Raw genomic sequence first — 27,869 nt, 5'->3', positions numbered from 1 at the left:
CTCACAATCCTCGTCCTAGTGTTGAGTGGAACCCTTCTTCAAATTCTTCAGGATGGGTTTGATGTGTTCGGCCAGCTTCGGAATAAACCGTGACAGGGCGGTGAGGCGACCCACAAGACGCTGTACCTCTCTTAGGGTCTTCGGAGCCGTCATGTCGAGTACCGCCCTGCATTTGTCGGGGTTGGCTTCAATGCCTCGACGTGTAAGCAAGAATTCTAAGAATTTTCCGGCTGGGACGCCGAAAGTACATTTGGAAGGGTTGAGGCGCATGCTGTATCGTCTGAGTTGCCCTAAGACCTCCTTCAAATCTTGCAGGTGCTGGTCTATAGAATTGCTGCGAATTACCATGTCGTCCACATACACATCCATGCAACGCCCTATCTGATGATGGAAGACCTTATCCATGAGGCGTTGATAAGTGGCTCCGGCATTTTTTAACCCAAACGGCATTACTTCATAGCAGTAATTGGCGCGTTCAGTGATAAAGGCTGTCTTGCTTTGATCGGGGTGGTACATGGGGATCTGGTTATACCCCGAGTAAGCGTCCAGAAAACTTAAAATGACATGACCAGAAGCTCCATCTACAAGGCGGTCGATGCTGGGCAAGGGGTATGAGTCTTTGGGGCATGCCTTGTTGAGATCAGTGAAATCGACACACATCCGCCACTGACCGTTTGACTTCTTGACCATAACCACGTTCGACAGCCATGTGGTATATGTTAACTCTCTGATGAATCGGGCATTTATCAGCTTGTCGATCTCAACTTGAATGGCTTGACGCTTTTCTTCTCCGAACCTACGCTTCTTCTGGGCGACTGGTCGCGCCTCCCTGAAGATGGACAATTTGTGGGACATAACTCCTGGGTGAATTCCTGGCATGTCGGTGGCTGTCCATGCAAATAAGTCTGCATTGTTTCGCAGTATCTGACTTAGGGCCTGCTCCTCGTTTGAGGTGAGATCCTTGCCGATGCTGGTGGTTTTAGACGTGTCACTCGTCAGGGATAGGAGCTTGACTTCGCCTTGCGGATGAAGGCGCTCGTCCACATTGGTTCGGGGGTCTAGGTCGACTACTGCTGCCTCGACTACTTTTGTCCTCTTTGTTGGAATAAAGGGGGTGACCTTTAACCCCGCCACATAACACTGTCGGGCCGTTCGCTGGTCGGCCCTCACCGTACAAATAGTACCATGATTTGTTGGGAACTTCATGGCGAGGTGGGGAGTAGACACAATTGCTCCAAATGCGTTCAGACAGGGACGCCCTAGCAAGGCGTTGTATGATGCGTTCGCCTCGACCAGCAAGAATCGAACTCGAAGTTCAGGTGCCTCCCGACTGGTTCCGAGTCGAGTTCGCAAATCAAGGTATCCCCTGGTGTCTACTCGCTCTCCTGAGAATCCGACAATCTGCTCATTAAATGGGGCGATGAGATCCTCGGATAGGTCCATTTTCTGAAAAGTGGACCAATATAAAATGTTAACCGAGCTTCCTTGATCAACGAGGACCTTGCTGACATCATACCGAGCTATGTTAGCCGTGATGACCATAGGATCATCATGATCAGGGTCTGGAGCGTGGAAGTCAGCATTCGTGAACGTGATGTCCGAGATCGACCGAGCCTGTCGCTCGACCATATGGACCGAATTCAGCTGTCTCAAGTGTCGTTTCCTCGCTGAAGACGACACGCCTCCTCCAGCGAAACCACCAGATATAGTGTCGATGCGGCCCCGGACTGAGCGTTCCCTCTCTATGCGTCGAGGCGGACTGCGTGATCGCCTGCGGTGTCGATCATCTCTAGGGGGAGATCGCCGGGGACTTCGCCTGGGAGGGTCCCTTCGACGAGGAGTTGTTGCTCTTGTGGTAACTCTCTCCTTGATGTAACTCTGGAGATAACCCGCACGGATGAGCCGTTCTAACTCGTCTTTTACCGTATTGCACTCTTCCGTGTCGTGCCCCTGGTTCATGTGGAACCGACAAGATTTGTTCCTATCGGCGTTCTTTGGGGTGGTCTTTCGCCGCGCTGTGAGAAGTTCGGTGTGTAAGGCCTCTTCCAGTACCCTCGCCCTGGGGGCGTTGAGGGTCGTGTAGTGATCATATTTAGATATCCACCCCGACTCCTTCCGAGGTGCTCGGTCCGGTCTGTAGTCGTTGGGGGGTCGCTTCGTTTTTTTAGTTTCCTGGTTGGGGATATCTTGGTGGTGCTTCTTTCTGGCATTGGCATTACGGTGGTCTTCAATGCGAATGAATTTTGCCACAGTGGATTGCAATTCTTCCATGGATGATGGGGGATCAGCATATAACTGTTCCGAGAACTGCCCCGGCCTTAAGCAGGATGACAGATTGCTGATGATGAAAGTGGGAGTAATATCCGGCACTCGCCTGGCCGTTTCGATATATCGCTGCATAAAAGCTTTCAAAGTCTCATCCTTCTCCTGCCTGGTATGGACGAGCTCCGTAGCAGTCATTGCCGGCTTTTGATTGGCTGCGTACTGTTTTCGGAATAAGGATTCTATGGTTGCGAAGCAATCTACGGAATTGCGGGGAAGTTTATGGAACCATTCCAAAGCTTCACCCTTAAGGGATAAAGAGAAAGCTCTGCATATAACCGGATCGCTGTCTGTGTAGAATGCCATGGTATCGATAAAATTGCGCAGATGGTCATCAGGATCTTCAGATCCATTATAGCGTTCCAGAGTTGGGGGAGGCTTGTCCGGCATATTCGCTTGCATGATGGCTTCCGTGAATGGAAGCAGGTTGGTGAGGCGCGCAGGAGTAGGCCCCCTCCTTCCTCCACCAACCCGTTCGGAGGGTCCCCCATGATGGCTCGCTTCGTTATCCTCCTGCCTGTTTGAAGCAGATAACTCTGGTGTTGGGATTTGCGCTCTCAATGCCGCCATTTCCTCTGCATGCTTGCGCTGAATCTCCTGCATGGTTTGTGCCTGTGCCTCAACTTACGCTTGTAGTTGCCTGATCAAATCGTGCGTATCTGAATTTTCCATAGCTCCGGTGGTCGTTGTTGGGATAGTAATCTCGTGCCCCACGGTGGGCGCCAAAATGTTTCTGTAGGGGTGTGGAGAACGAGATACGAACCTAACAAACTTGCTCTGCGCTGCCTCTCTGTGCTGCTTTCACTGTGTTACCTTTTTTCTGTCTCCTTTGAACAAGGTGGGCTGGGTACCTGCAAAGGTACTCCGACGCTCAAGTCAACAAGGGTGTTGTCTGAAAATAAGAATATCTATCTGAAAATAAGAATATCTTTCTTCTTAGGGGAAAAACGTACCTTTTTTCTCAGATGCTCTGTGTATTTAAAACAGTAATAATAAACCGTTACCTGGCAATCCGGTCAGTTACCGAAGCTGACTGCCTAGGAGTTGTAACTGCCAGATTGTGTATTGATACCGAGTCAACTACCTCCGTGATTCATGGTGTTGGTTAGCTAATTATGTGTAACATGTGTAACTGCTTATTTGTAGCTGCCCTCTATGACATTGCGTCCTGTATGTCGGACATACTGTGTGTCGACATGGCTAGGCGACATGTCGTGTGTCGTGTGATTGTTAATTGTCGCGATGTTGGTTGTCGAGGACCAAGCGGTCGACCATGCTCTGTGATTGACTGTCGTCGGGCTATTGGTCGACCTTTGGGGGATTAGGTGTCCCATAGTACAGTGATCGACTGTTGTCGGGCTATTGGTGACCGACTGTTGTCGGGCTGTTGATTGACCTGTGGGGAATTAAGTATCCTACAGTACATAATACATTTATGAATTTATAGATATCGTAATATAGAAATGTATTCAAAATAATACATTCTCAAATACATTTTTTAAGATTTTAGACTATGTAATTTACAATTTATAATTTAGACATATATTGTTTGATTGTATAATTTGTAATGTATTTTTGGATTAAATATCTAGCAACATATTGCGTATTGTACAACTTCAAAATTATTTTTAGACGACAAAATTTTGAAATGCATTTTTTATTGTATAATTAATAATATGTCTTAAATTGTATAATTTTCAAATTTAAAAATATATTTTAAGTTGTATAATACTCTCTTAATTATATAGTTCAAAATGCATGTTTTAGTTTTGGATTTCATAATCTTAATAAATTTCTAGATTGTATATTTTAGAATATTTTAAATCCATAAATAATTTGAGTTTTCCTCATAACATTAGATATGCAAGAAGAAAAGTATGAAGTTATTTAAATAAAATACCTTCTAAACTGTTTAATATTGAACTAAGAGTGTTACTCCCTCCACCACCCATCTTCTCCCTCAACCTCTTCAATTTTTTCTAAAGGGTTAAATATGTTTTTCGTCCCTTAAATATCACACGAATTTGGTTTTAGTCCCTACTTGAAACTTTGATTGTTTTTAGTCCTCATAGTTTTGAAACTCTTACTATTAGTCCTTAAAATTGGACAGCGTTAACTTTAAGTAGATGTGGCAAATGGCGAGGTCATGTTTTATGCCAGCTGTCCTCTTCACTCTCTGCCACGTATGTTGTTTAAATTTTGAAATGAGATTAAGTATGTTAAGTGTGCATTTGGTTGAAGCGCACTTCGTCATCTCTTATAAATGAGATTTAAAGAAGTTGGGTTCTTCTTCGTCACTGCAGTTAGGGGCAAAGAAAGTTGAGGAGGTACATCTGAGGAGGTCACCGCCACAGAGCTAGTCGCCGCACCAACCTTTCTCTTCTTCGCGCGAGGTTCTTTATTCTCCCCGCTCCACATCTTCGCCCGCAAGAGGGAAGTGCCCTCGCCTTCTTGAACGAAGTTGGTCGCCACTTGCTAGAACCACTTGAAATAGGCCTTCTTCGCCAACATCGCAACACTCCACCATCTACTCCGGAAACAACCTCAGGGAGAACGATCTCCCTAGTCAACTTTCGATTCAACGCGGCTCGAAAGCAGGGGTCTCCCTTCTTCTCCTTCTCTTCCTCGAACTCGCAAACACAACCAACTACAACGATCGTGTCACCTCCTTTTAGAAACCACACTCACGCATCGACGAGGCCGCTACAATTACCTACCTCAGACACAAAAGCCTCGTCGGTGCTACTGCTCACTGTCGCGATACCGCCACACCACAACATTGTCGCCGCCTTCGGCGCCCCTAGTCGTCGCCCAAGGCCACCATTAAGAATGGAGCAGGTGTTGGCGACACCACCTTCCTTTCTTTCTTAACTCTGTTTTGATTATATATTGACAATGAAGATGGTGAGATTTGAGGCTTCCTTCTCTGTTTGATTGATGTATGTATTCTAATGTATGTGTGATGAACTTGAAGAGAGGATTTGATGCTTCAAGAATTTAGATGGATGAAGCCAAATGATAAATGTTTGCAGAGGTAAATAAGAAGGAGAGGTTCAGGTTTCCCATTGTGAGAGTTTGCCTTGGTGATTGAAAAAATGGTGAGAAATAGGTGATGAAGGTTGGAGTTTTTTCTGGATTGTCCCATTGGTAGGTAGCGGTATTGGGTGCCAGGAAAGCATAGCAAATGTGAGTGAAGAATGATGTGTTTTTGGTTGAAGGGTAAAATCAGTAGGTAGCGGATTGTGCGTGTGTGCGTGATGAAGAGATTGGTTTCGGATGGGGTGATTCTATTGAGTTGATAGAGAGGAGTGTGAGATTGAATGATGGAAAATGAGAGTGAGGGGAGTCGAGATCGGTGGCCAAATGAATCTTCAAATTTTCGCAGATGCCTCTTCCCAGTGCTCAAATTCCCTTTTCTCTTCTCTTAACCTATTTTCTTGTGTTTTTCTCCCCTCCCTCCAACCTTCAAATGTACCTCCTCAGCTTTCTTTGCCCCCAACTGTAGTGACGAAGAAGAACCCAACTTCTTAAAATCTCATTTATAAGAGATGACGAAGTGCACTTCAACCAAATGCACACTTAACATATTTAATCTCATTTCAAAACTTAAACAACCAACGTGGCAGAGAGTGAAGAGGACAATTGACATAAAACGTGGCTTCGCCGTTTGCCACATCTACTAAAAGTTAACGCCGTCCAATTTTAAGGACTAATAGTAAGAGTTTCAAAACTATAAGGACTAAAAACCATCAAAGTTTCGAGTAGGGACTAAAACCAAATTCGTGTGATACTTAAGGGACGAAAAACATATTTAACCCTTTTCTAAATTCCAATCTTACCATTTTTACTTTTACCTTAACATATTTTACTTTTTATTTTTTAAAACCCTAATCCCCTTTCTCTTTCACTCTTTCTCTCATAAGCAAGCCTCCTCCCCCCTTCCTCCCTCCACCCACTTTCACTTTCTCTCTTTCTTTTCAATTTTCATATCCGTTAACACCATTCTCCATTTTCGCCTTTTCTTCATTTTTTATTTTTGAAAGCTTAGTTACGTTATATTGTATATGGTTTGATCACTTTTGTCATATTTTTTAAAAATTAATGAAAAGAAGTTGACAGTTTGAACAACAAATTTCATTTGGTAATTCATCAACATATGCGGATGTGAGGATTTCTAAATGTGGTGTATATTCAATAAACTAGTTCTGATATTCAAAGTCACAGGGTGTGATATATGGTGGTGATGTAGAGAAGGTGAAGGAGACTCATGACACTATTGGCGAAGAAGATTGTAGAGATTAATTAGATTAGGTGTTAACGGATGTATAAATTGAAAAGAAAAAGAGAAAGTGAAAATGGGTGGAGGGGGAGGGGGGGGTGGGGGCTTGCCAATGAGAGAAAGAGTGAAAGCGAAAGGGGATTGGGATTTTAAAAAATAAAAAGTAAACTAGATAAAGATAAAAGTAAAAAAGGGTAAGATTGGAATTTAGAAAAAAATTGGAGAGGTGGAGGAAGAAGATGGAGTGGTAGAGGGAGTAACACTCTTTAACTAAAACCTGAGCCCAATATATAATTAAGTTGGGCCATAATTTCGCCCTTCCTACGATTATTCTTGTGAGACTTTTTCTCTCTGCAACTCAAACTCAATAATATCTTCGCAACTCCTGTAAGTTTAAAATCACCACTTTATCCTTTGTCAAAGGGATTTCAAGGTTACTTGTCTTGGAAATTTTTCAGAACAGACTTTTTGGAACTTCTGGAATCTAATTTCTGAAACAGGAAATTTGGAATGCAAGAATTATATTTTTGAATAAGTTTTCTAAAACTAGATTTTCAGAACAAACTTTTTGAAACATGTATAATAATATCTTTCGGAACAAATCTTTTAAAATGAGATTTCAAAATAAATTATTTGGAAACGTTATGGAAAAAGATTTTTAGAATATATAAAATATGTTCCGGAAAAAACTTTTGATCAAAACATGTGAAATGCATTCTTGAAATAATCTTTCAGAATGAACATTTTCTCACAATGTATAACACTGACCTCTATCGAAAAAAAATAACACAAACAATAATGACTGAAAAATAACATGATTGACTTGAACTTGGAAAAACATTTGTCAATATAATAAATAAGAAAAGTGTTATCTTATTAATGACATGTGAGCTTATGATGTTTCGGCCAAAGTGAAATTAATAATATATAATTTTTGTCTTTCATTCATTCTATACCGGGGTTAGTATTTTTGTATTTTGTTTTAGAATTATGAAGTTTTACAAACCAATGTGTGATTAATTCTTTTCTTGAACATATTCCATATTTAAGAAAAGATTACATTAGAAATTATCATTAAGCACAGTGCATATTATAAGGAATATAGTAATATTTTACATTCATTAAACAATGCATTTCTTTTTACAAATAGAAAATATTCTTTAATATATTTACACTAATTTTAAGTATCAATAAATATGGAACATAGGTAGTACAAAATTAAACCGCATTTGTTTAGGTTTTTTGCCTTGTTAAGAAAATGAATTATGATAAAAAAAAACGTAAAAATAGAATTAAATCACGAAAGAAACCATGTTTCCAAAGCATCAACTTCGTCCAAAAATTGGTATTAAAAGGATTGCTATAGATTATTAAAATTGCAGCTTTGGAATCTGAATTTAGTTGTGAAATGAGTTATGTAGGAAAATCTGCCATGGTTAAATTTGATATCCCTATATACAGGAATATGAGTATAACTGGAGAAATTGTTGAGGTTTTGGTTTGTTCATATCCCATTAGTATATGTTTGCCCATCGTGTTAACAATTCTAAAGAAAAAAAAGTCACGAATCGTAATACCTTATGATTGCTTCAATATTAATGTATTAAAGATCATCAATTATAAAATCTCCTTAACCTCGTATGTCAATAATGTTATTCGGAGACTTGGAATTTCATTTTTTACATTTTCTTGGACTTGAGATGCAGTTCTTTGTCTGCCAAGTAAAGTTATCTTGGTATCATTCCAAATCCAATCATTCTTCCGTCACTACCACTCACTCCATTTTACTTCTTGATTTTGCATCTCTTCTTTACCATCTCAACTTCCTTCCAATCAATTTTTCAAGTCAACTCAAGAAACAAAGAAATAAAAGAAAAAATAACAAAATAATGATAAAACCGACCGACCATTTTTGAAGCATAAAATCCCGAAACGTGGCCACCACTTACGAATGAAATCACGTTCACAGGTAAAGCAAAGCATGCACCAAACGCAGCATAAATTACAAAATGAAATCCAACGGCTATAAAAGAGTCCTCTGTGAAGGTGTATGATTTCGTGATGCAGTAAATACTTTTTCCTTTCTTTACGTAAGAAGCAAAACATGTTTGCATTGTACAAATGGATATACGTTGACCGTTTCTTAGCCTCCAAATTCCATAACGGTAACCGACCTCTCTTTATTTATTCCTTCACTTCCTCCCAAACCTCTCAACCAACAAAAACATTTTTTTCAAAAAATAGCATAGCACTAGTACTAGTAATTAATTAATTAATAAAAATATAATTTATATGTTTTATTACTAGTACTAGTAATAGTAATAAATAACAAAAATAATAAAAAAATAACAAACCTTACATTCTCTTTAATTGTACGATTTCCTTAATTTCCATTCCTTTTCTCCACTCCATTCCAACCACGTCTCTCGCCGATGGCCACCATGGAGCGCCGTAAAACGTTGACCATGAACTGGGACGGCCTCGGCGACGACGATGACGACGACCACTTTTTCGAGACCTACAACCGCCTCTCCACCGCCGTGCCTCGTGATTTGATCGACGACGACGACGAGGAGATAGACGGTTTCGAGGAAAGCCGTCTCTCCTTCTCCTCCACCATGTCTTCCGTGCAGTCCATCAATCCCCGAATGTCAAACTTCACCGCAAACTTCACCGGAAAACCCAACTACGACGTCTGGATGGCCGCGCCGGGATCCATCACCGAACGCCGAAGAAAGCTCCTTGGCAGCATGGGCCTCGACGAGAACAAGGAACTCCTCAAAGCCACCAGCGCCGCCATCGCCCGTGCCATCACCAAAAAATTCGAGAACAACCACGCCCACAACGACACCGTCGTCCATAATAACAACTACGCCGTCAAATCAACAATTCGCGTCGAGAAACAGAAAACAACTAGACAAAAAACAACGAAGCACAGAACAAGTCCCTCGCAGCCCGTTTTCGTCCTCGTCCGGTCACGTTCCGAGAACGACATTGACAGCTTCTCGATGGAGAAATCGCGAAAGCACGAATTCATCGGAAAGGTGTCGAAGCAGCGCTTGACCAGAACCGCTACAGAGATTACTCGGCGGCGGTATGCCGTCGCCGACAAGACTCGCCTCATAGTGAAGGAGGGAGGCGCAGATTCCAATACGGCCGGGAGTCGCCATGTGTCAACTCCGTCGATAGGAATGTCAGGAGTGGGGGCATTTTTCTTGATAAAGAATCTCGACACGGGGAAGGAGTTTATCGTTAAGGAATACGGAGAAGATGGGACGTGGAACAGGCTAAGCGATTTGCAAACGGGTAAGCAGTTGACGATGGAGGAGTTTGAGCGCACGGTGGGGCATTCTGAGGTGGTGAAGGAGGCTATGCGGCGAGCGAAGGGGCGCAGCAGTAAGAAGATGTTGTCGAACTCCATTTCGAAGAGTCTGAAGTTGAGCAAGAGGCGAGGGGCATCGTTGTTGAAGAACATAAAGGGCGTGGCGAGCGGGTTCGTGGGAGAGCGTGAGCGAGAGGCGCCGTCTCCGGTTACGGCTGTGGTGGAGGCAACGACGAAGAACGAATGGGTGCGAGTGCGGCAGACCGGGAAGTCGCAGAAAGAGCTATCGGCGCTGCACATGTGCCAGGAGTTTCAGGCACACGAGGGGTGCGTGTGGACATTGAAGTTCAGTTTGGACGGGAGGTATCTGGCGAGCGCCGGAGAGGACAAGATGATACACGTGTGGGAGGTGCAGGAGTGCGACGTCATGTCCATGAGGCCCGAGGAGGGAAACTTGACGCCGATTCATCCCTCGCTGCATTCTTCCGTCGAGCGCACGGAGTCGCCGCCATTGTCGGCGGATAAGAAGAAGAAAGGGAAGAATGGAAGCAAGAGGGGGGGCGCTATTCCGGACTACGTCCATGTTCCGGAAACCGTGTTCTCGCTCTCAGAAAGACCCTATTGTTCTTTCAATGGCCATTTGGATGAGGTCTTGGACTTGTCCTGGTCCAAATCTCAGGTTCCTTTCATTTCATTTCATTTCAGCCGGAATATCAACTTTTGTAGGAAAAAACTAATTTTACAGAAGAGTTCTAATGTGGATTCTCCTTGCAGTTACTTCTTTCATCTTCCATGGATAAAACAGTGAGATTGTGGGACTTGGAAACTAAGTCGTGCCTGAAATTCTTTGCACATAATGACTATGGTGAGATCTTCTATCTTTCTTTTGTTTTCTCTTGAGATATACGTAACGTGACACATTACTTAACTGGGTTGTTTTGCTTTTTGGTATTCGTTGTTGGATTGGTGTGGCAGTAACCTGCGTGCAGTTCAACCCAATTGACGAAGATTATTTCATCAGTGGATCTCTTGATGCCAAGATCAGAATGTGGAACATCCCTGCACGTCTCGTTGTGGATTGGACTGATATACATGAAATGGTTACTGCTGTTTCTTACACCCCTGACGGCCAGGTATGTTTTTCCTCCTCTATATGCATTCTTGCCTCACAATGCTTCATGATTTATACAAATTTTTAATTCATAAATTTAATGATTTTTCCCTTTCTAACTGTTACAGGGTGTTCTAGTGGGTACACAGAAAGGGAGCTGTCGAAGTTACACCATAGAAGGTAGTGTTAATGACTTCACTAGTCCATTCTTTTCTTTTGTGTGTATATCTCATCCTCAACTATTTTTCAATTTAACAATTTCTGCTATGTTATCAATTCTCATTTATATATGTCTACCAGATTACAAGTTGACTCAATCCAACACAATCGAGCTTCGAAACAAAAAGAAAAATCTACTGAAAAAGGTTACGGGTTTCCAGGTAAATTCTTCTATCTGTATTAATATAGTTCTCATGGATGTTTTTATCTCATGAGTGAAAATTAACTGGCTTTTCATCTTCTTCACAGTTTTCCCCGGGTGACCCATCACAAGTGCTTATAACTTCAGGCGATTGCAGGACAAGAATTGTGGAGGGCACACAAGTTGTGCAAAAGTTTATAGGTGATGATGCATTATATTGTCAATTGAAGAATTACTATGCCTAAATCAATTATGAGGCATTAACATGTTGGTGAAAGCAGGTTTTCGAAATGCAAGTAGCCAAATTTCAGCTTCGTTCAGTCCAAATGGAAGGTACATCATAAGTGCAAGTGAAGACTCACAAGTGTATGTGTGGAAGCATGAAGAGATGCACTGTAATGGAAAAGCCAGGAATGTGATTGCTAACCAAGCTCACGAACATTTCCCATGTAAAGATGTTTCAGTAGCAATACCCTGGCCTTGCAACGTTAAGGGTGATCTACCACCATCATTGACAGCACAAAACCCCAAGAAGAACTCAACCCCTGCTGCCCCTGCTGCAAACAACAAGAAAAATTTGCCACCTCTCCCAAAGAAAAGTAACAACCAAGCCACAGAAAGTAGCCCAGGGTCCCCAGAGAAAGACCCTGCAGCAGTATCACGCACAGAATCTGGACTTGGAGAAACAGTTGGGGGCAGCAAGAGAATGGTACCTCCTAAGAAAAGTAACAACCAAGCAATGGAAGGTGACTACACTCCCATAGAAGAAGAACTCGAAGCAATTACTCGGTCAGATAATGGATTAGGCGATTCTATTGCTTCAGGCTCTTCATCAGGTAGACATGGTGGTGATTCGGCTTCTATATCTGCTGCAGCTACTCCATCAGGTTCATCTTGGTCTTCCAATTACTCATCAAGTGATGGTTCCAATGGTGCCTCGTCCACGAACCCTTCAGCATGGGGAATGGTAATTGTGACAGCTGGTTTTGGAGGTGAAATTAGGTGTTATCAGAATTTTGGGCTACCTAGGAGGATGAGACAGAACACTCTCTTCATGGGCCCTACATTATAATTAATAACATAGTATTAACATCTTTTTCCATTGCAAAATTAACGTAGTGGCTGTTTCGCTCTTGAAAAATTGGAAGGAAGGAGTGGAGTGTAACAACTGTAGTAAATCTTTTAAGCAATTTTGTTTCTGTTTACTTGACTTGTAATAGCCTCAATCAGGTAACTGCTAGAGAAAGTGTTAAGGGGTTTAGGTAAAATGCATGAGGTCATATTCTAACCTCAATGCAACAATTGTACACAAAAATTTAGTAGCCTGAGTCTCCTCTTTAGTTATCATTGCCCTGTAGAGTGATTCACTGCTTAACTGTTAGATTACTCTGCTAACAACAAATTAATAATATTTGACAAACAAGAGCATCCTATTGTTCTATCAAGCATCAAAAACTAGTATGTACATGGTTTGAAAGATATCCAATAATAGTTTAAGAGTGTTCAAAGCATATATAGGTTTTGAAAATCATAATATCAATTCTAATTTGGGAGTCTTCTTTGTGAAAAGTTTCTTAATTCATAATTCAAGGTACTTTTTTTTTTTACTATAGTGTTAATTGTATTTTCTGGACAATCTTAGGCAATCTAATGTGGTAAATGAGATTCAATTAAGCAAAGTATCCAACTATTGTTTTTTCATCTTTGATGTCTTTATTAATCTTCTTCGTCTTAGGTATTCACATTCCTATCAAGACAACTTCATAATTACTTTTCTATAGGAAATAATCTTATATTTGTTTCTATCAATACAAGGCTTTTGTAATGAGCTTTGAGTTAATGCTTAATTATGAAATTATAAGGTCATAATTAATGTGTAATATATTTCCTTATCTTAAATTATTACTTATAGACTTTATGATGAGATTTTGATTAAGATCATTCTAATTATGGTCCAAACATAACTAATGGTGATTTAACCATATAGAATGATTTTGGAGTTAATATATGTTAACTCTTCCATTGATTTTCATAGTTTTTAAACCATTGGGTCTAATAGGATTGATCATCAAGTTGATAATTGACCTAACAGTTCACATTATTAAATATTTATGGTTTTCATTTTATTAATATTTTTATTTATGAATAATAAATAATTTGACCATAAATTGTTAATAATATCAATTTATTTTCTTTTAAAGGTGAACAACAATCATATTTTATTAAGTGTCATGACTATATTTTATTAATTGTCTCCATATGGCTACATTTGCCATTTAAAAATATAATAATTTTTCCTTTTCCTTTCATCTTTTAAAAGTACTCTTTTTTTTATTCCTGAGAATTTCTTCTTTCTAATTTTGAAATCTCGTAAATTTTTAAGAAGTTGGTGTAATACTATATAGAGGACTTGTGAGAGACATGTGTTTTGTGTGGAGAGTTTGACTCCTCATGTGTATGTGGATATCAAACAGCTGAAACATAAGAGTGTAGACTCACTTCATCAAAGTTACCAAAGCACCACAATACAACATGCAAATCACACAATATGAATCTGCATATTTGTGCCTGATAATATTTCTATTTATAGGTATCTTGAATAAGACTTGTAAATGCATGTACATTATTGTCTTTGTTTAAGATTGAAGTTTAAAGACATGAATTCATTGTAACTATAATAATAATAATAATAAAAACTTACTCAAATTAACATAATGACCACTAAAGAACTTAAATAAAGGTGTATACGATCTATTCCTAAGTACAAAAGGCTTATTTAGAAACGTGTGTTTCTAAAAGCCTGAAAATCACTACTGTTTAAACGTGGAAAAATTTAGTTCAACTCGACATCTTGATCATAATAAATATTTAGAATGATAATAAGTGAATAAATTATAAGACATTCATAATCTTATACAAATAAATCTCTCAAAATTTATGTACGAAGATATACTTAGAGAATAAACTAATTTATGTACGAACATATGTACCTAATTCAAATGTAATAAAAAGTTACTTTTTACCAAACAATGTTCTTAGAATGTAACGTAATATGCATATATCTTTCTTTCTCTTAAGTGTTTAGTTAACCCATGCATGCTCTTTTCAGCTCTTATAATACAAATTAGATTTTGTTTTCTCTCTCTTTTGTATACCTGAAATAGAATCATCTTAAAATATTTTTATGGTTTAAACCCTCCGTTGGTCCTCATTTTTGTATATGAAAATCTCAGTTCGATCCTCTTTTTTTCATCTGTCTCAATTGAGTTATATTTTTCGTAAAAATGAACATATTTTACCCTAACCGTTAACTGGTCTCAGACGGCGTTAAATTTAGCTTAGCTGTATTTTATGTTTTGATGATGTGGCATTGTGCATTAAATTGAATTGGTGATATGTTTTATAATCATCAAATCCACGTGGTGGCAACGGTGCTTCTTCTTCCCTCCAACCACTGATCACCTTTCACCGTCCAAACTGCTTCCTTCCAACTTCCACCCTCAAACCCTCACTCTCCCAATCCGAAACCCATTAGGGTTTTTCGCCTCTCCCACCAGACCAATTGGTCTCTGCATCCTTCACTTGAAACCAAAAGAGAACAGAGGAACCCTAGAAGCGCTCATCTCCTCCATTTATGTGCATCTCTTTGGTGGAGACCATGGTGAGGCGGCTGCCAACGTCTTCGTGGACACTGCAACTCAGAAACCCCACACTTAGACAAACTCAGAAGCACGCCGCGAGGCGTGAGCCAGGATGCCACCAGCGCCACTGGTCGCCGCCAAGCTCGCCGTCGGTCACCGTGTCAACATCACCAACGCTGACTCCTCCTATTTTGGTATATTATCTTCTATTATCTTGAACTTTGACAATGATGTATGATGTATCTTGATTTATTTGTCTGAATAATTCAATAAATGTACTATCACTTGTTAAATTAATAAAATTGATTTTTAGGTTTTATGTGGCAAAAGTTCTCCTTGCTTTGGAGTACTTGCACATGCTAGGGATCATCTACAGAGACTTGAAACCTGAGAATGTGTTGGTGAGAGAAGATGGTTACATAATGCTTTCAGACTTTGATCTCTCTCTAAGGTGCACTGTCAGTCCAACTCTAGTGAAGTCATAAAAAAACTTGGAGACCAAAAGCTTAGGATACTACATTCAACCTTCCTGCATCGAGCCGACATGCGTGATGCAGCCGAACTACATCTGGCTGTCGTGCTTCACACTACTCTTTCTATCCAGAAAATCCAAGAAAGACAAAAAGTTTAAACCAAAGAATGATGTGCACAACCAGGTGACCCCTCTTCCTAAGCTAATTGCGGAGCCAACAAATGCAAGATCAATGTCCTTTGTTGGAACAAACGAGTACTTGGCCCCAGAGATCATCAACGGTGAAGGGCATGGAAGTGTTGTGGACTGGTGGACATTTGGGATATTCCTGTATCAGCTTCTGTTTGGTAGAACACCATTCAAAGGTCCTGCAAACCGTGCAACTCTGTTCAATGTAATTGGTGAGCCTCTAAGGTTTCCAGAATCTCCAACTGTTAGCTTTGCTGCTAGAGATTTGATCAGAGGGTTGCTTGTGAAGGAGCCCTAGCATCGTCTCGCCTATGAACGTGGCACCACAGATTAAAAAGAAAAACTTTGAGAGAAATTTCAGGGTTTTTTATCATAAAGAAATCTGAAGTTTTTCCCTTTGATTGGCAAGTTGAGCTAAAATTGTGAAATTTCAGTCTTGATCTAACTGCCATTCTCGCGCCTCTGTAGTTTCCAAATCCATTCAATTCCAATTTCAATTTTTCTCAAAGATAACAATGTTTTTTATGTCTCGTGAATTTTGGGTTTTAATTGGGTTTTGTTGTTTTGATATCAAAATGGTTTTTGTTGCAGTGTGGTGTCATTGCAGAATGGAAAACAATGGAGAAGGACCGGAAAAGTTGGAAGATGAAGTAGAAGAGGAAAAAACAAAGAAAGATTGCAGCTTTTGAGCGTTGGAAGAGATGGGAGAGAGAGAAAGTGGTGAGACAGAAGAAGAAGTTGATTTGAGATGTGACGTGAACAATTTTAAAACACATCAGCCATTCAATTTTAATGAACAATGCCACACCGTCAAAATATAAAATATAGCTCAGGTAAACTTAACGCCGTCTGAAAGCATTTAACGGTTAGGGTAAAATTGACTCATTTTTAAAAAAAAAATATGACCCAATTGAGACCGAAAAAAAAACGATGACCCATCTGAGATTCCCATATAAATACGAGGACCATCCAAGGGTTTAAACTTATTTTTATCATACAACATTCACAAGTATTTATCAATTATATGCATTAATTTATCGTTAAAAGATGTTTAAGTTATGGATTATGCATTAATTTATCGTTAAAAGATGTTTAAGTTATGGATTATTCCGAATAAAACGCTGATTTTTTGGAAAAATGAATTCAACAAAGATTGACCTCGCTTTTACATATTTTTATTTACGATGGAAAATCAGGGATTACGTAATTCTAACAAATTCATCATTTTGAAATGTATATATTTTTTAGGGTTAAATATGTTTTTAGTCCCTAAACTATTGACCGTTTCTGGTTTTCGTCCCTCTTCCAAAGTAAGGTACAATTTAGTCCTCAATCTTTAAAAAACGTTCGTTTTAGTCGAAAAAACGAACGTTTTGAGGACTAAAATGAGGACTAAAAACAAAATTTTGAGGACTAAAACGAACGTTTTTCTAAAGAATGAGGACCAAATTGTACCTTACTTTGGAAGAGGGACGAAAACCAGAAACGGCCAATAGTTTAGGGACTAAAAACATATTTAACCCTATTTTTTATTTTTACGGATTTTATGATTTTTTTAATTTTTGAATTTATTTAAAAAAGAAATAGTCACATATATTTCTTTTGTAATTTTGACATGATTGAGAAAAGAAAAAATTTAAAGTATTAAATACTAAAACAAAGAAAACGATCACATAAATACTTATATTTATTTAAAAAAATACTATAAAACTATTTTTCATTTTTTTTATTTGAGTATCAAACAAATTTAAGACTTGACATGATAATCAATAATATTTTTAAATTATTATAAAAAATTCAACTATCAAGCAAATACTTGACATGACAATCAATAGTTTTAATATTACAAAAAATTTAATTATCAAACAAATACGAGACTTGACATGACAATCAATAATATTTTTAAATTATTACGAAAACTTTAATTATCAAGCAAATATGAAACTTAACATGATAATAGATAATATTCTTAATGTTTATTTAAAACTTGGAAAAATTTTATAAGTAAAAATATAGAATCAAAGATAGGAAAACTAATATGAGAATGCAAAACTCAAATAAAACAAACCATCATAGCATAATTCAAACTAAACGAAAGAAGGTGAACAAATATGAATATGGATGAAGGAAGTAAGGATAGCCCAACTGAGATGTAATTGAAAATAAAGGTTTAAAAGATGAAAATGGTGATATAATTGTGTAGGGTATTGTGGTAGTGATCGATGATAGTTTGGTATGGAGAAAGAAAATGAAGAATGATGATAGTATGGTAGAAGTGATGAGATTAGGAAGATAATGGAAATTAGTGGTGTGGGAAAGAATGGATGTGTGTGTAAAATGAGTGAAGAATAAGTGAATATTTATAGAGTTATAGATAATAAAAGTGGTGGATAAAATATAATTAAAAAAATGAGTGAAAAAAAATAGAAAAAGTTAATGTGGAAAAATAAGTGAAAGAAATAATATAAAAAAGTGATAGAGAAATAAAATATAATAAAGAAAAGTGAATGTAAAAAGTTAGTGTGAGAAATAAGTGAAAGAATTAATATAAAAAATGAGTGGAGAAATTCGGTGAAATAAAATATAATTTTAAAAAATGAATAGAAATAGTTAATATGAAAAATAAGTAAAAAAAAAATATAAAAAGTGAGTGAAGAAATTAAATGACATAAAATATAATTAAAAAAAAGTGAATAAAAAAAGTTAGTGTGAAAAATAAGTGAAATAATTAGTATTAAAAGTGGGTAGAAAAATTAAGTGAAAAAAATATAATTTAAAAAAGTAGATAGAAAAAGTTAATGTGAAAAATAAGTGAAAGAATTAATATAAAAAGTAAGTGGAGAAATAAAATATAATTTTAAAAAATGAATAGGAAAAGTTAGTGCGGAAAATAAGTGAAAGAAATAATATAAAAAGTGAGTGGGGGAAATTAAGTGAAATAAAATATAGTTTTAAAAAATGAATAGAAAAAATTAATGTAGAAAATAAGTGAAAGAGTTAATATAAAAAGTCAGTGGAGAAATTAGATAAAGAAAGTGGATTAAGGAAATAATAAAAAAAGGTTGGTAGAGAAAGTAGATGGATAAAATATAATTTGAAAAAGTAAATGGAATAATTAGAAAAATTAGTATGAAAAAATTAATATAAAAATGAGGTGGAAAGTGTAGATAAAAAAAAAAAGTAGGTGATGTGGGTGGTGAATTGTGAGAATAAAAAAATGAAGGTGAGGAAGTAAAAATGTGTTGGGTGGATTAGTCCATTGGAATGAGGGGGTATGTTACCAATGAGAAGCATTGGTATCTTGAAGATAATGATTTTGATGATGTTACAAAGTGAACAATAAGAAGACTTCTGTTGTATGAGAGTTTAAAAGCATTTATGCACAAGAGAAGACATTAAGCACCAAACGATAGACTTCATGACCAAGACCAAGCAGTGGAAGGCATGACCGTGACGGAATGGTCGTATCAAGTTGAAGGCTTGGTAGTGTATAGCAGTTCAAGATCGAACGTGGTTGAACATTGGCAAAACTCAGTTGAATACCGAATGATCACTAACAGACTAAACATGTGATGACAGTGATTAAACAAGGCATGACCAAATGATTTAAGACTTGACTGAGACCAAGTAGTTCGGACCGAGTAGTAGCGAGGCTTGATCAAGACTAAGTAGTTTGGACCGAGCGATAGCGAGGAATGACTTAGACCGAGCAACTAGCACCGAACGTTGGAAAGATATAAGTAACCAAGACCGAACGGCAGGAGGCTATGACAAATCAAACTGAGCGGCAGAAGATGAAGAACTTGAGCCAATCGGTTGAAGAGTTAAAAATCCAAACTGTTCCAAGTCTCGCATATAATCGATTATCAATTACAATAATCGATTATCACTGGCAGTTGTAATGCGTCTTTTCAGTTTCAAACCTGTAGGCGTTATATACCTTCGCGAAACACTTTAGAAAATAACTCTGAGCTTTTTAAGAATACAGTGTAACTGAGGAAGTTCTAAAAAGCTAGTTCATTGCATTGCCTAGTCTCATGAATAGGAGAAGCTCGCGCTTTGTGGGTCAAAGGTCGGAGCGGTTCTCTTCGAGTTGGCAACGCTGTTGTTCTTCCAGTTTGGTGGTGGAAGGAAGATTCTGACTACACTGTTCCGGTTTGTTGGTCGAAGGAAAGTGTGGTTGCTTGCTTCCGGTTCGTTGGTCGAAGGAAGCACCCTTCTGGTTCGTTCGTCGAAGGAAGGTTTTATCTTACTGTTTCATTCACTCTATTGTAAATCTGTGAAACTGATTTTAGTAAAAACGTTAATCACTTTTTATAGTAATTAACAACTGGACGTAGAATCTTTTGATTCGAACTAGGATACAAATTCTATGTTGAATTTTTCTACTCCTTACATTCTTTACATTTTCCGCACATCAACTGTTTGATAAATTTTTTCTAAGAAAACTAATTTTATAAAAACGAACCATCTTAACTTAAGTTGTGACCGAACACGCTTTCCGCTTAATTTTATTCCGCTACGCGACTCTACGACACCGGTTGTCCTGATACCGACAGGGTAAAGATGAAAAATTAAAAGATAGGGTTTTGAAATAGTTAAATTGGAGGTGCAAATAGTAAAATAAATAATCTTTTTCTTTATAAATTTTATTCACTCGAACAAAATTAGGTGTTGACATCTATCGCTCTATACTTAGACTTTACTAGATAATATGAGAATTTGACATTTTCATAATTAGGTGTTGACATATATTGCATTTTTTAATTTATTTTTGCATCAAAGGTGGCTTTTAGGCTGGATTATGAAATGTCCTCTAGGAGATAGGAAGCCTTAATTGTTTTCAGGTCATTATTCATCTATGACAAGGCTCGCTTTGGTGTTAAAGGTCAGGAATAGTGAGTTGTTGAAAAAAAAGGAGAATAGAAACAATGTTGAAAGGCTTCCTCTATCCTATTTGGGAAATATAACTCTAATGAGAGCTATAAAGAAGAATGAAAGGTTTACATGGATGTGTTGGCTCTAATGATATATGGGGTGGTCTTATTTCCTAGATGTGATGAGTTTATAGACATTGCGACGATAAAAGCATTTATGGCCTATAAGCACAAAAGGGAAAGGCCAGTCGTTGTTGTTCTAGCAAATGTTCTTATACATTAAATATCTATTATGGTAAAAAAATGAAAAATTGTTTTGTTTTACTAATATTATTTGTCTGGTTGATTATCCATGTCTTTAAGCAAAATGATGGGGTTGAATGTCTTATTGAAGATTTTAAAGCTCATATCATCAAGAGTAGTTTGGATTGGTCATCTCATTTGTCTAACATGGGTAAAAGTAAGGGTAAATGGTGCCAAAAGTGAAGTAACTTAACTAAGATGATTTGACAATGTGGGGATTTCCTTAATGTACCTCTTATGCGAACTAGAGCATATATAAATTACAATTCTATAATAGGGATGAGGTAACATGGGTAATAGGGATGAGGTAGCATGGGTATGCTATTCGAGGGCCACCTTCTAAAGAGATCACAACTCCTTTTTTGGTGCCAAAATTGAGAAATGAAGAGATGTTAAATAGGGTGTGACGAGCTTAAGAGGAAGTTGGTAGAAAAAATCGAAGGATTAAGTGAAAGAAGACATTAGAGGTGATTATAACATGTGGTTGAAGGAAAGGGTTTATGCAGTGGGGTTGCCAAATTAATGAGGAAAGACTCAAAGAGCTTGAGCAAAATGAAGAGTTGTTGAAATTAAGGGAGGCTTTAAAGGAAGCAAATGAAAGAAAGAAAAAGCTTGAAAAAAGATTGCAATACCAAAGTCAACCTCCTTATTTGGCTAATACAATGTATGTTCACCAAGCAAGATTGCAACAATAAGGATTTTATCAACATGTCTCAAATGAGGCTTGGAAGACTAGCGCCAACATCAAACTCAATCCGAATTCAAGTCCCAACATTCACCCTAAGAGGAATCAAGAAAGAAGCTTTGTTCATTTCACTCCCATCCTTATGACTTATACATAATTGTTGCTTTATCTTATCAAAAGGGGTCTAATTGTTATTTGTCTTATGAAGCCCATGCAACCTCCATACCTCAAAAATTATGATGCAAATGTCAAATGCAGTTATCATGAGGGAGGCATTAGTCACTCAACTAAGAAGTGTATTTTTCTTATATACAAGGTACATGATTTAATTGATTCTGGGTGACTAAAGTTTTAAGAAGATAAACCTAGTGTTGAAGTCAACCCTCTTTATGGGCATAAGAATGCTTTGACAAATGCTATAGAGGTTAAGGAACACAAACTGACAAGCAACGTGAGTGAAATTCGGAGTTCTAGAAAGTTCATTTTTGAGACATTGCTGAAAATGGGTTTGTTAAAGGGTGAATATGACCTGAGAGAAGCATGTGATTTCCATCCTTGTGCTGAACATTATGTTGATAAATGCACCAGATTTGAAAATATTCTACAAGATCTGATTGACAGAAACTTTGTCCAAGTATGTTGTGAGGAAGAAGTATTTGCATAAATTGGTGGACAATCTAATATAACTTTTCCAGAGCCATTAGTGATCCATTTCACTAAAACTCCTCTTGCACCAGTAATTCAAGGAAGACCATTTGTCATCATCCAAATACCTTGTCCTTCTCCTTATAAGCCAGCCTTCTGATGGCGAGCCAAATGTTGAAAATATATCGAGAATTGGTGGAATGACAATAGGTGGACGAATATTTTCGCCACCGATTCTAACAAAGGAAATAGTTAATACTGACGATGCGATGGTGACCAAAAATGATAATGGGAAGGTCGTGCAAATCGTCGAAAGTCATGAAAAAGAGAACAAGAATGAAATATCCGATGAAAAGGCTTACGAGTTTTTGAAGTTCGTACAACAAAGTGAGCATAAAGTAGTAGAACGGCTGAATCGCATGCCTGCTCGAATCTTTCACTTAGAGTTGCTCATGCCTTCAACATCCCATGGAAAAATGTTAATGAAGATACTTGGTGAGGCTCATGTGGAACATAATATTTCCCTTGACATGTTCGATGGAATTGTTAGCAACATCACTATTAAAAATTTCCTCACATTTACTGATGAGGAGATACCTTTTGAATGAAGAGGGCACAACAAGGCCCTTCATGTTTTTGTAAAATGTTTAGATCATGTCATAACATGTGTTTTAGTGGATAATGACTCCTCCCTAAATGTAATGTCGAAAGAAACATTAGAGGAGCTACCATGTGACCTAATTCACATGAAACTGAGTACTATGATTGTGACAACTTTCGGTGGAAGTAGGACGAAAGTAATGAGAGAAATAAAATTGCCAATTCAAGTTAGCCCATGTGTTTTCCAAATAACCTTTCAAGTCATGGTTATTCTTACAACCTATAGTTATTTGTTGGGTTGGCCTTGAATCCACTATGCAGGAGTGGTGCCCTTCACACTACACCAGAAGTTGAAGAACATCATAGATGATAAACTGATAATAGCCTCAAGAGAAGATGATCTCTTCATGTGTGAGCCCTTATTCATTCGCTATATTGAGGCAACATAAGAAGTTCATGAGACAATCTTGCAATTGTTATAAATTAAGGAAAATGCCTATGTGAAATCATTTACAATAAACTCATACCTACTAGGAGTCATGCTAAAAAAAGGTTATAAATACAAAATGTGTCTAGAGAAATACAAGTAAGGGTAGACATTCCCACTAAAAGTCATTGAAAACAAGAAAAGATACAACTTGGAGTAAAAGCCTACTAAAGAGGATAAAAGGAAGTTGGTAGAAGAAAGGAGCTACAATTGTCCGTTTTTTTGAAGATTTTTAGTGATATTGAGAGATGAAGATTTGAAACTGACGAAATGTTAACGTAGGCAAAGAAGAAATGATAAAAGAGGTTTTGTGAAAAAGATTTCAAAAAATTTGTGAAAAAATGTGGAAGAAAATGAAATTTTTTTGGGATTCACTAGAAAACCTTTTATACTTATGAGAGGTTTAAAATATCTTCATTATCGTATGAGGTTTAAAAATATGCATAACAACTTAAAAATAAATCTAAAAAATATAAGAAAAATATAAATATATAAACTTACAAAATACAGTAAAAAAGAATTGATAGTTAAGAAGTTTCTTATTTATAATTTTGTAATTTGTGCTTATTTTTAAAATAAGCGATTGTTTTAATAAATTAGATATATATATTTGTTAATTATTTGTCTAGCATGTTTATTTTAGTATTTAATAATAAACAATTTTGTTATAAATAAATCTTATCAATTCCTCAAAATAAGTACGACGCCGTTTCCTCTTTCTCACCTCCAATTCCCGCCTGCTACCTTCCCCTGTTTAAAACATTTCCTATTCTTTCAGATATTTGAAAATGGATCTTTACCTTCTTCGTTTCGATTCCAACTTCCCAAATATGAAACTCAGAGAGAAAATCTAGCTCAAATCCGTTTTCCATCTTTACACAATTCAAAACCCTAACACTCCAAAAATGTCATCACCGTTAACCTACCCTGTGGTGGTCGACGACAAGGACCTCGACGACGCCGCACTGTGGGCCATGATCGACTCCGCCTCCGCCTCGCACTCCTCTTCCAAGAGAAAGACCCTCGTCGCCTCCAAACCCCCACAACGCCAGCCCCCTTCCCCGATCTCCAACCCGTCGCCACCACTGTCTAACTTTCGGAAGGTTCTCCGGGACTCCGGCGACAGCGGCGAGGTGGTGCAAGACCGATGGCCCTACCGCCCGCCGCGGAAGGCCCCGAGGTTGTGTGCCTCCGAAGAGAGCAGCCCGCTCGCGCTGATCAGGAGCGTGCAAAGGACGCCGCCGCCGAAGGACTTCTCGTCTCCTGATGCGCTGGAGCTAAGCTGCTACACGGAGGTCTCACCAAGGCGGTGCTTCGTGAGGAACGAGGCAGAGGAGAAGGAGAGCGGCATTGGACATAGCTTGCTTGGAATGTTTCCTTCGGTTTCGTTGTTTAAGGAGTACCAGAATGCTGCTATGGCGGTGATTATCTTGATAACTTTGTTTCAGTATTCGGATTTCAGTTTTGTGGGAACTTAGATGTAGGGGATGTTTCCTCTGTTCAGAATTGAAGTTTTTGTTTTAAAGTGAAAATCTAATTCTGATCACAAAACAATACAATCAATAACTGCATGTAACTTTTTTCTTTCGAGTGAAAGAAAGATTTGAACCTTGGAACTTGTGGTTTAGGGGAGTGGAATGAATGATACTTTTTATCCTTTGTTTGAAGAATTTAATCTGAGTGTGTTCACAGTTCAGTCTTTCATTCAATTATGGATAGTAGGTAATGAGAACCATGTAAAGAAACATTGTGTGGTGTGTCGAAGGAAGTAGATAGTGTAATTATCAGTGTTTGTAGAGTTCCATTAGATGTGATTTTATTTTGTTTATTTGATTGTTTGTTTATTAGGTTAAATGATGGAAAATAGGCTTCGTCATGTGTTTTTTGATGGATCTCTTCTCTCATATTATTAGGAGATACTTTATAGGAGGATATAACATAATATTCTCACAGTACGTTAACGTTAGGACATGTCTTGACTTCTATTTCTTACTATGTTCTGAAAATTAACCATTAAATGAGCAGTTTCTCTAAATTTGGTTTGGTCATTAAATTTAACACTTGGGAATACAATTTTTTCTAAATCAACGAATAACATGAATCGTTTATTTTAAGGTTTCCTTTAGTTTTATTATTTCAGGAGTATCAGTGGGTCTGTGGCTACGACCTTGGTAGTGGTTTTCAGCTTGAACCTATACATACCTATAATATGCTGTTTAAAATGGAAAACTTTTACCTTTTATTTGTAGTGAAGAAGTGGATTTGCTTATTTAGTTTTTTTATTACTAGATTAGCTTTTGTTGAATGCGAATTTTGTGTATGAAAACATTGAAAAACACTTTTGAGAACTTATGACGTGCACTGTTCAATTAGTGTATGAGTATCAATGCATTGAGAATTTTATTATTTATTGGGTAAGTTATTGGTATCTCTTTTTGTTATGTTCAGTATTTTGAGGTATTTCATTGCCCAGATTGCTTAGTATGAATCATATTAGATTTTAGAGAAGGAGTTTGCCCATACTTTATCTCTTTTGCCTGCCATGAACAAATCATGATAGTATTTTGATGGTTGATTCCTATTTTTCACACTTTTTAACACCCTGTGGTTATCCTGAACAAATCAAATCATTGCATGATATTAACGACTTTCCTTTTCTGGATTTCCCAGTCCTAGCCGCTGAGGAACATGTTTTCATGACTTCCATAACTTATTGGGAGGTGGTATATGGATAACTTCAAGGATAATCTTTGACATTCTCTCTATCTTTTTTACCTGATGCCCCAAGTTTGAGTTTTGCTTTTAGGGGGTGTAATAAGTTTCATAGTTTTGTATATAGCAACACAATAGTATCTCTATTCTCCACTTGGATATCATAACATGATAGTAAATTTATACAAATATATGAAAATGTGAGAGTTGCTTGAGATGCTGCTGTTTTTTTTTCTTCATTCAGGAAGGATTTACCTAATCAATTCTTGTTGTCTTCGATGTTCAGATTTTGGAAAAAACTGATTACACTTTGATTTCGGGGAATCCTTTCATTAAGAAGTCAGGTAAACATAGTTTTCCTTCTCTCAAAAGTGAAAATTATTCAACTGATGCAACATGGCAGGGCATGTCTTTTTTTAGGTTGGAGAAAGATATCTTGTTACTTCAATATTTCTTATGAAATCAGGGACAGAAATATTGAGTTTGATGAGAATCGCAATGTTCAGCGTGCTGAGTTTGTGATTCGTGCGCACATGCAGTATGTGTCTCGTTTGGTTGTTTCAATTGAATTCATTTATCTTCCAAATTATGTCTGTTCTCACCAGTTTCTACTGTCTCTGTTGATTTTCATTACATCAGGGGCGGCAGGTTCTCCGATGGATGGGGCTCTTGTGATCGACGTGAAAAAAGATTCCAGAAGCCAAATCATGATATTCCTAGCACAGCAGAGACTAGAGCAAAAAATAAAGCTTGTCAAGTAAGTCACTTCTATCATGTTATATCTTTCTGTTTATGCTGCCACATTTGGTGTGAATTTAGCTGTTAAAGCGGAGACTAAGGTTTTATTTAAATGACATTTCCATTAATTGCCTTGAGCGGAAACTTAATAAAACCTCACACCGATGCTATATAAAGAGATTTAGGACAGATTTTTTCATAAAATTTATAAGAATGAAAAGAGAAATAATGAAATCGTTCTTTCGTTAGTTAAAATTAGTTTATCCACAAGTTAGTTTGTAGAAGATTTTTTGTGAATTTTTCTAAAATTTGATATTTGGCTTAGAAAGGAGTTGATTTCATTTTCTTTTTCTAGATTTTTTTGGAGAAATTTCTTCCAAACAAGTACTAAAATTATCCATGTCAATCTGAAATTAGCAAAGCTATTAGAATCACATCACTGTGTAGAATCACATTACTATAAAAAGGATAAGAGAAAAGAATGAGAGAACTAACAAGTTTTAAGAGAAAATACTGAATAATAAGTTGAAAATATAAAAAGTGGTGAATAAAATTTCTGTGTTGCTCCTTAGGATTGTTGAAATGAGGAGTTTGTTTTTCAAACTTAAACTAATCATTTTGTCCATTTGCTACAATTTTACAGGACTTGCTAGGAATTGGAGAATACCGACCTAGTGTAAGTAATCAATTGCATTGATGTTATACTTTTGCAACAATTTAACTTGCCCTGATATTTGTTGATGGGTAAATGTTTTCTTAATGTATCTTATTCATGAAAAATGATAGCAAATCCTCGGAGGTGTTCTTCATTGTACAGGACTCCAATAGAGTAACAATTGCTATTCACCATGAATAGCCTGTTATTAATTTGACAAATTTTAACTAAACACATAAATTCCAACACGATCACGTATTTGAAAATTGTTTCAAACTCTACTACTTTCACAATTAATTCATCAAAAACTTATTCTAAATTTTCAATCAAAGTTAAAATCAACTAATGAAACTCTACATAAATTCTTTCCACATTAAAGTTAAAAAACAAACAAACTATAACATAAAAAATATTATTTTCTTCTGTTCTTAAATTATTTTATTGTTCTTCTAAAAATTCTACCAAGTTTC

General features: G+C 37.3%; 3 protein-coding genes and 1 pseudogene across 3 annotated transcripts; 3 read left to right on the top strand and 1 right to left on the bottom strand.

Moving 5' to 3' along the window:
• Positions 1-15: 15 nt before the first annotated feature.
• LOC148197627 (uncharacterized) lies at positions 16-2,925 on the bottom strand. The gene has a single exon (XM_088115589.1). The coding sequence runs from the start codon at positions 2,923-2,925 to the stop codon at positions 16-18; it is 2,910 nt and encodes a 969-aa protein (XP_087971715.1).
• Positions 2,926-8,902: 5,977 nt separating this feature from the next.
• LOC124840526 (uncharacterized) lies at positions 8,903-12,742 on the top strand. The gene is made up of 7 exons (XM_047316589.2): positions 8,903-10,602; positions 10,698-10,788; positions 10,899-11,056; positions 11,163-11,214; positions 11,335-11,414; positions 11,503-11,596; positions 11,677-12,742. Exons 1-7 carry the CDS (start codon positions 9,034-9,036, stop codon positions 12,465-12,467), a joined length of 2,835 nt encoding a protein of 944 aa, XP_047172545.2. The 5' UTR covers positions 8,903-9,033; the 3' UTR covers positions 12,468-12,742.
• Positions 12,743-15,053: 2,311 nt separating this feature from the next.
• On the top strand, positions 15,054-16,046 carry LOC124840525 (protein kinase PVPK-1 pseudogene; annotated as a pseudogene).
• A 7,987-nt stretch (positions 16,047-24,033) lies between these two features.
• Positions 24,034-27,553, top strand: LOC124840524 (peptide transporter family protein). Its single transcript, XM_047316588.2, has 5 exons — positions 24,034-24,715; positions 26,293-26,350; positions 26,427-26,544; positions 26,646-26,763; positions 27,388-27,553. The coding sequence occupies exons 1-5, from the start codon at positions 24,200-24,202 to the stop codon at positions 27,439-27,441; spliced, it is 864 nt and encodes a 287-aa protein (XP_047172544.1). The 5' UTR covers positions 24,034-24,199; the 3' UTR covers positions 27,442-27,553.
• The last annotated feature ends 316 nt before the right edge of the window (positions 27,554-27,869 follow it).

Source organism: Vigna umbellata, chromosome 5 (assembly GCF_029865625.1).
Source record: "Vigna umbellata cultivar VRB3 chromosome 5, Vumbellata_1.0, whole genome shotgun sequence".
In the NCBI taxonomy this organism is placed as follows: domain Eukaryota; kingdom Viridiplantae; phylum Streptophyta; class Magnoliopsida; order Fabales; family Fabaceae; genus Vigna; species Vigna umbellata.
The sequence above is the reverse complement of the archived record's forward strand: the minus strand, read 5'-3'. Positions and strand labels throughout refer to the sequence as shown.

What these genes read in the sequence shown, in the direction of transcription:
- LOC124840526 (XM_047316589.2), top strand. Translation starts at nt 9,034, where the DNA reads ATGGCCACCATGGAGCGCCGTAAAACGTTGACCATGAACTGGGACGGC. An exon ending in TGTCCTGGTCCAAATCTCAG is followed by an intron (nt 10,603 to 10,697) that starts GTTCCTTTCATT and finishes TTCTCCTTGCAG; the next exon opens with TTACTTCTTTCATCTTCCAT. An exon ending in CTTACACCCCTGACGGCCAG is followed by an intron (nt 11,057 to 11,162) that starts GTATGTTTTTCC and finishes TAACTGTTACAG; the next exon opens with GGTGTTCTAGTGGGTACACA.
- LOC124840524 (XM_047316588.2), top strand. Translation starts at nt 24,200, where the DNA reads ATGTCATCACCGTTAACCTACCCTGTGGTGGTCGACGACAAGGACCTC. An exon ending in GTGATTCGTGCGCACATGCA is followed by an intron (nt 26,545 to 26,645) that starts GTATGTGTCTCG and finishes TCATTACATCAG; the next exon opens with GGGCGGCAGGTTCTCCGATG. An exon ending in CAAAAAATAAAGCTTGTCAA is followed by an intron (nt 26,764 to 27,387) that starts GTAAGTCACTTC and finishes ACAATTTTACAG; the next exon opens with GACTTGCTAGGAATTGGAGA.
- LOC148197627 (XM_088115589.1), bottom strand. Translation starts at nt 2,925, where the DNA reads ATGCAGGAGATTCAGCGCAAGCATGCAGAGGAAATGGCGGCATTGAGA.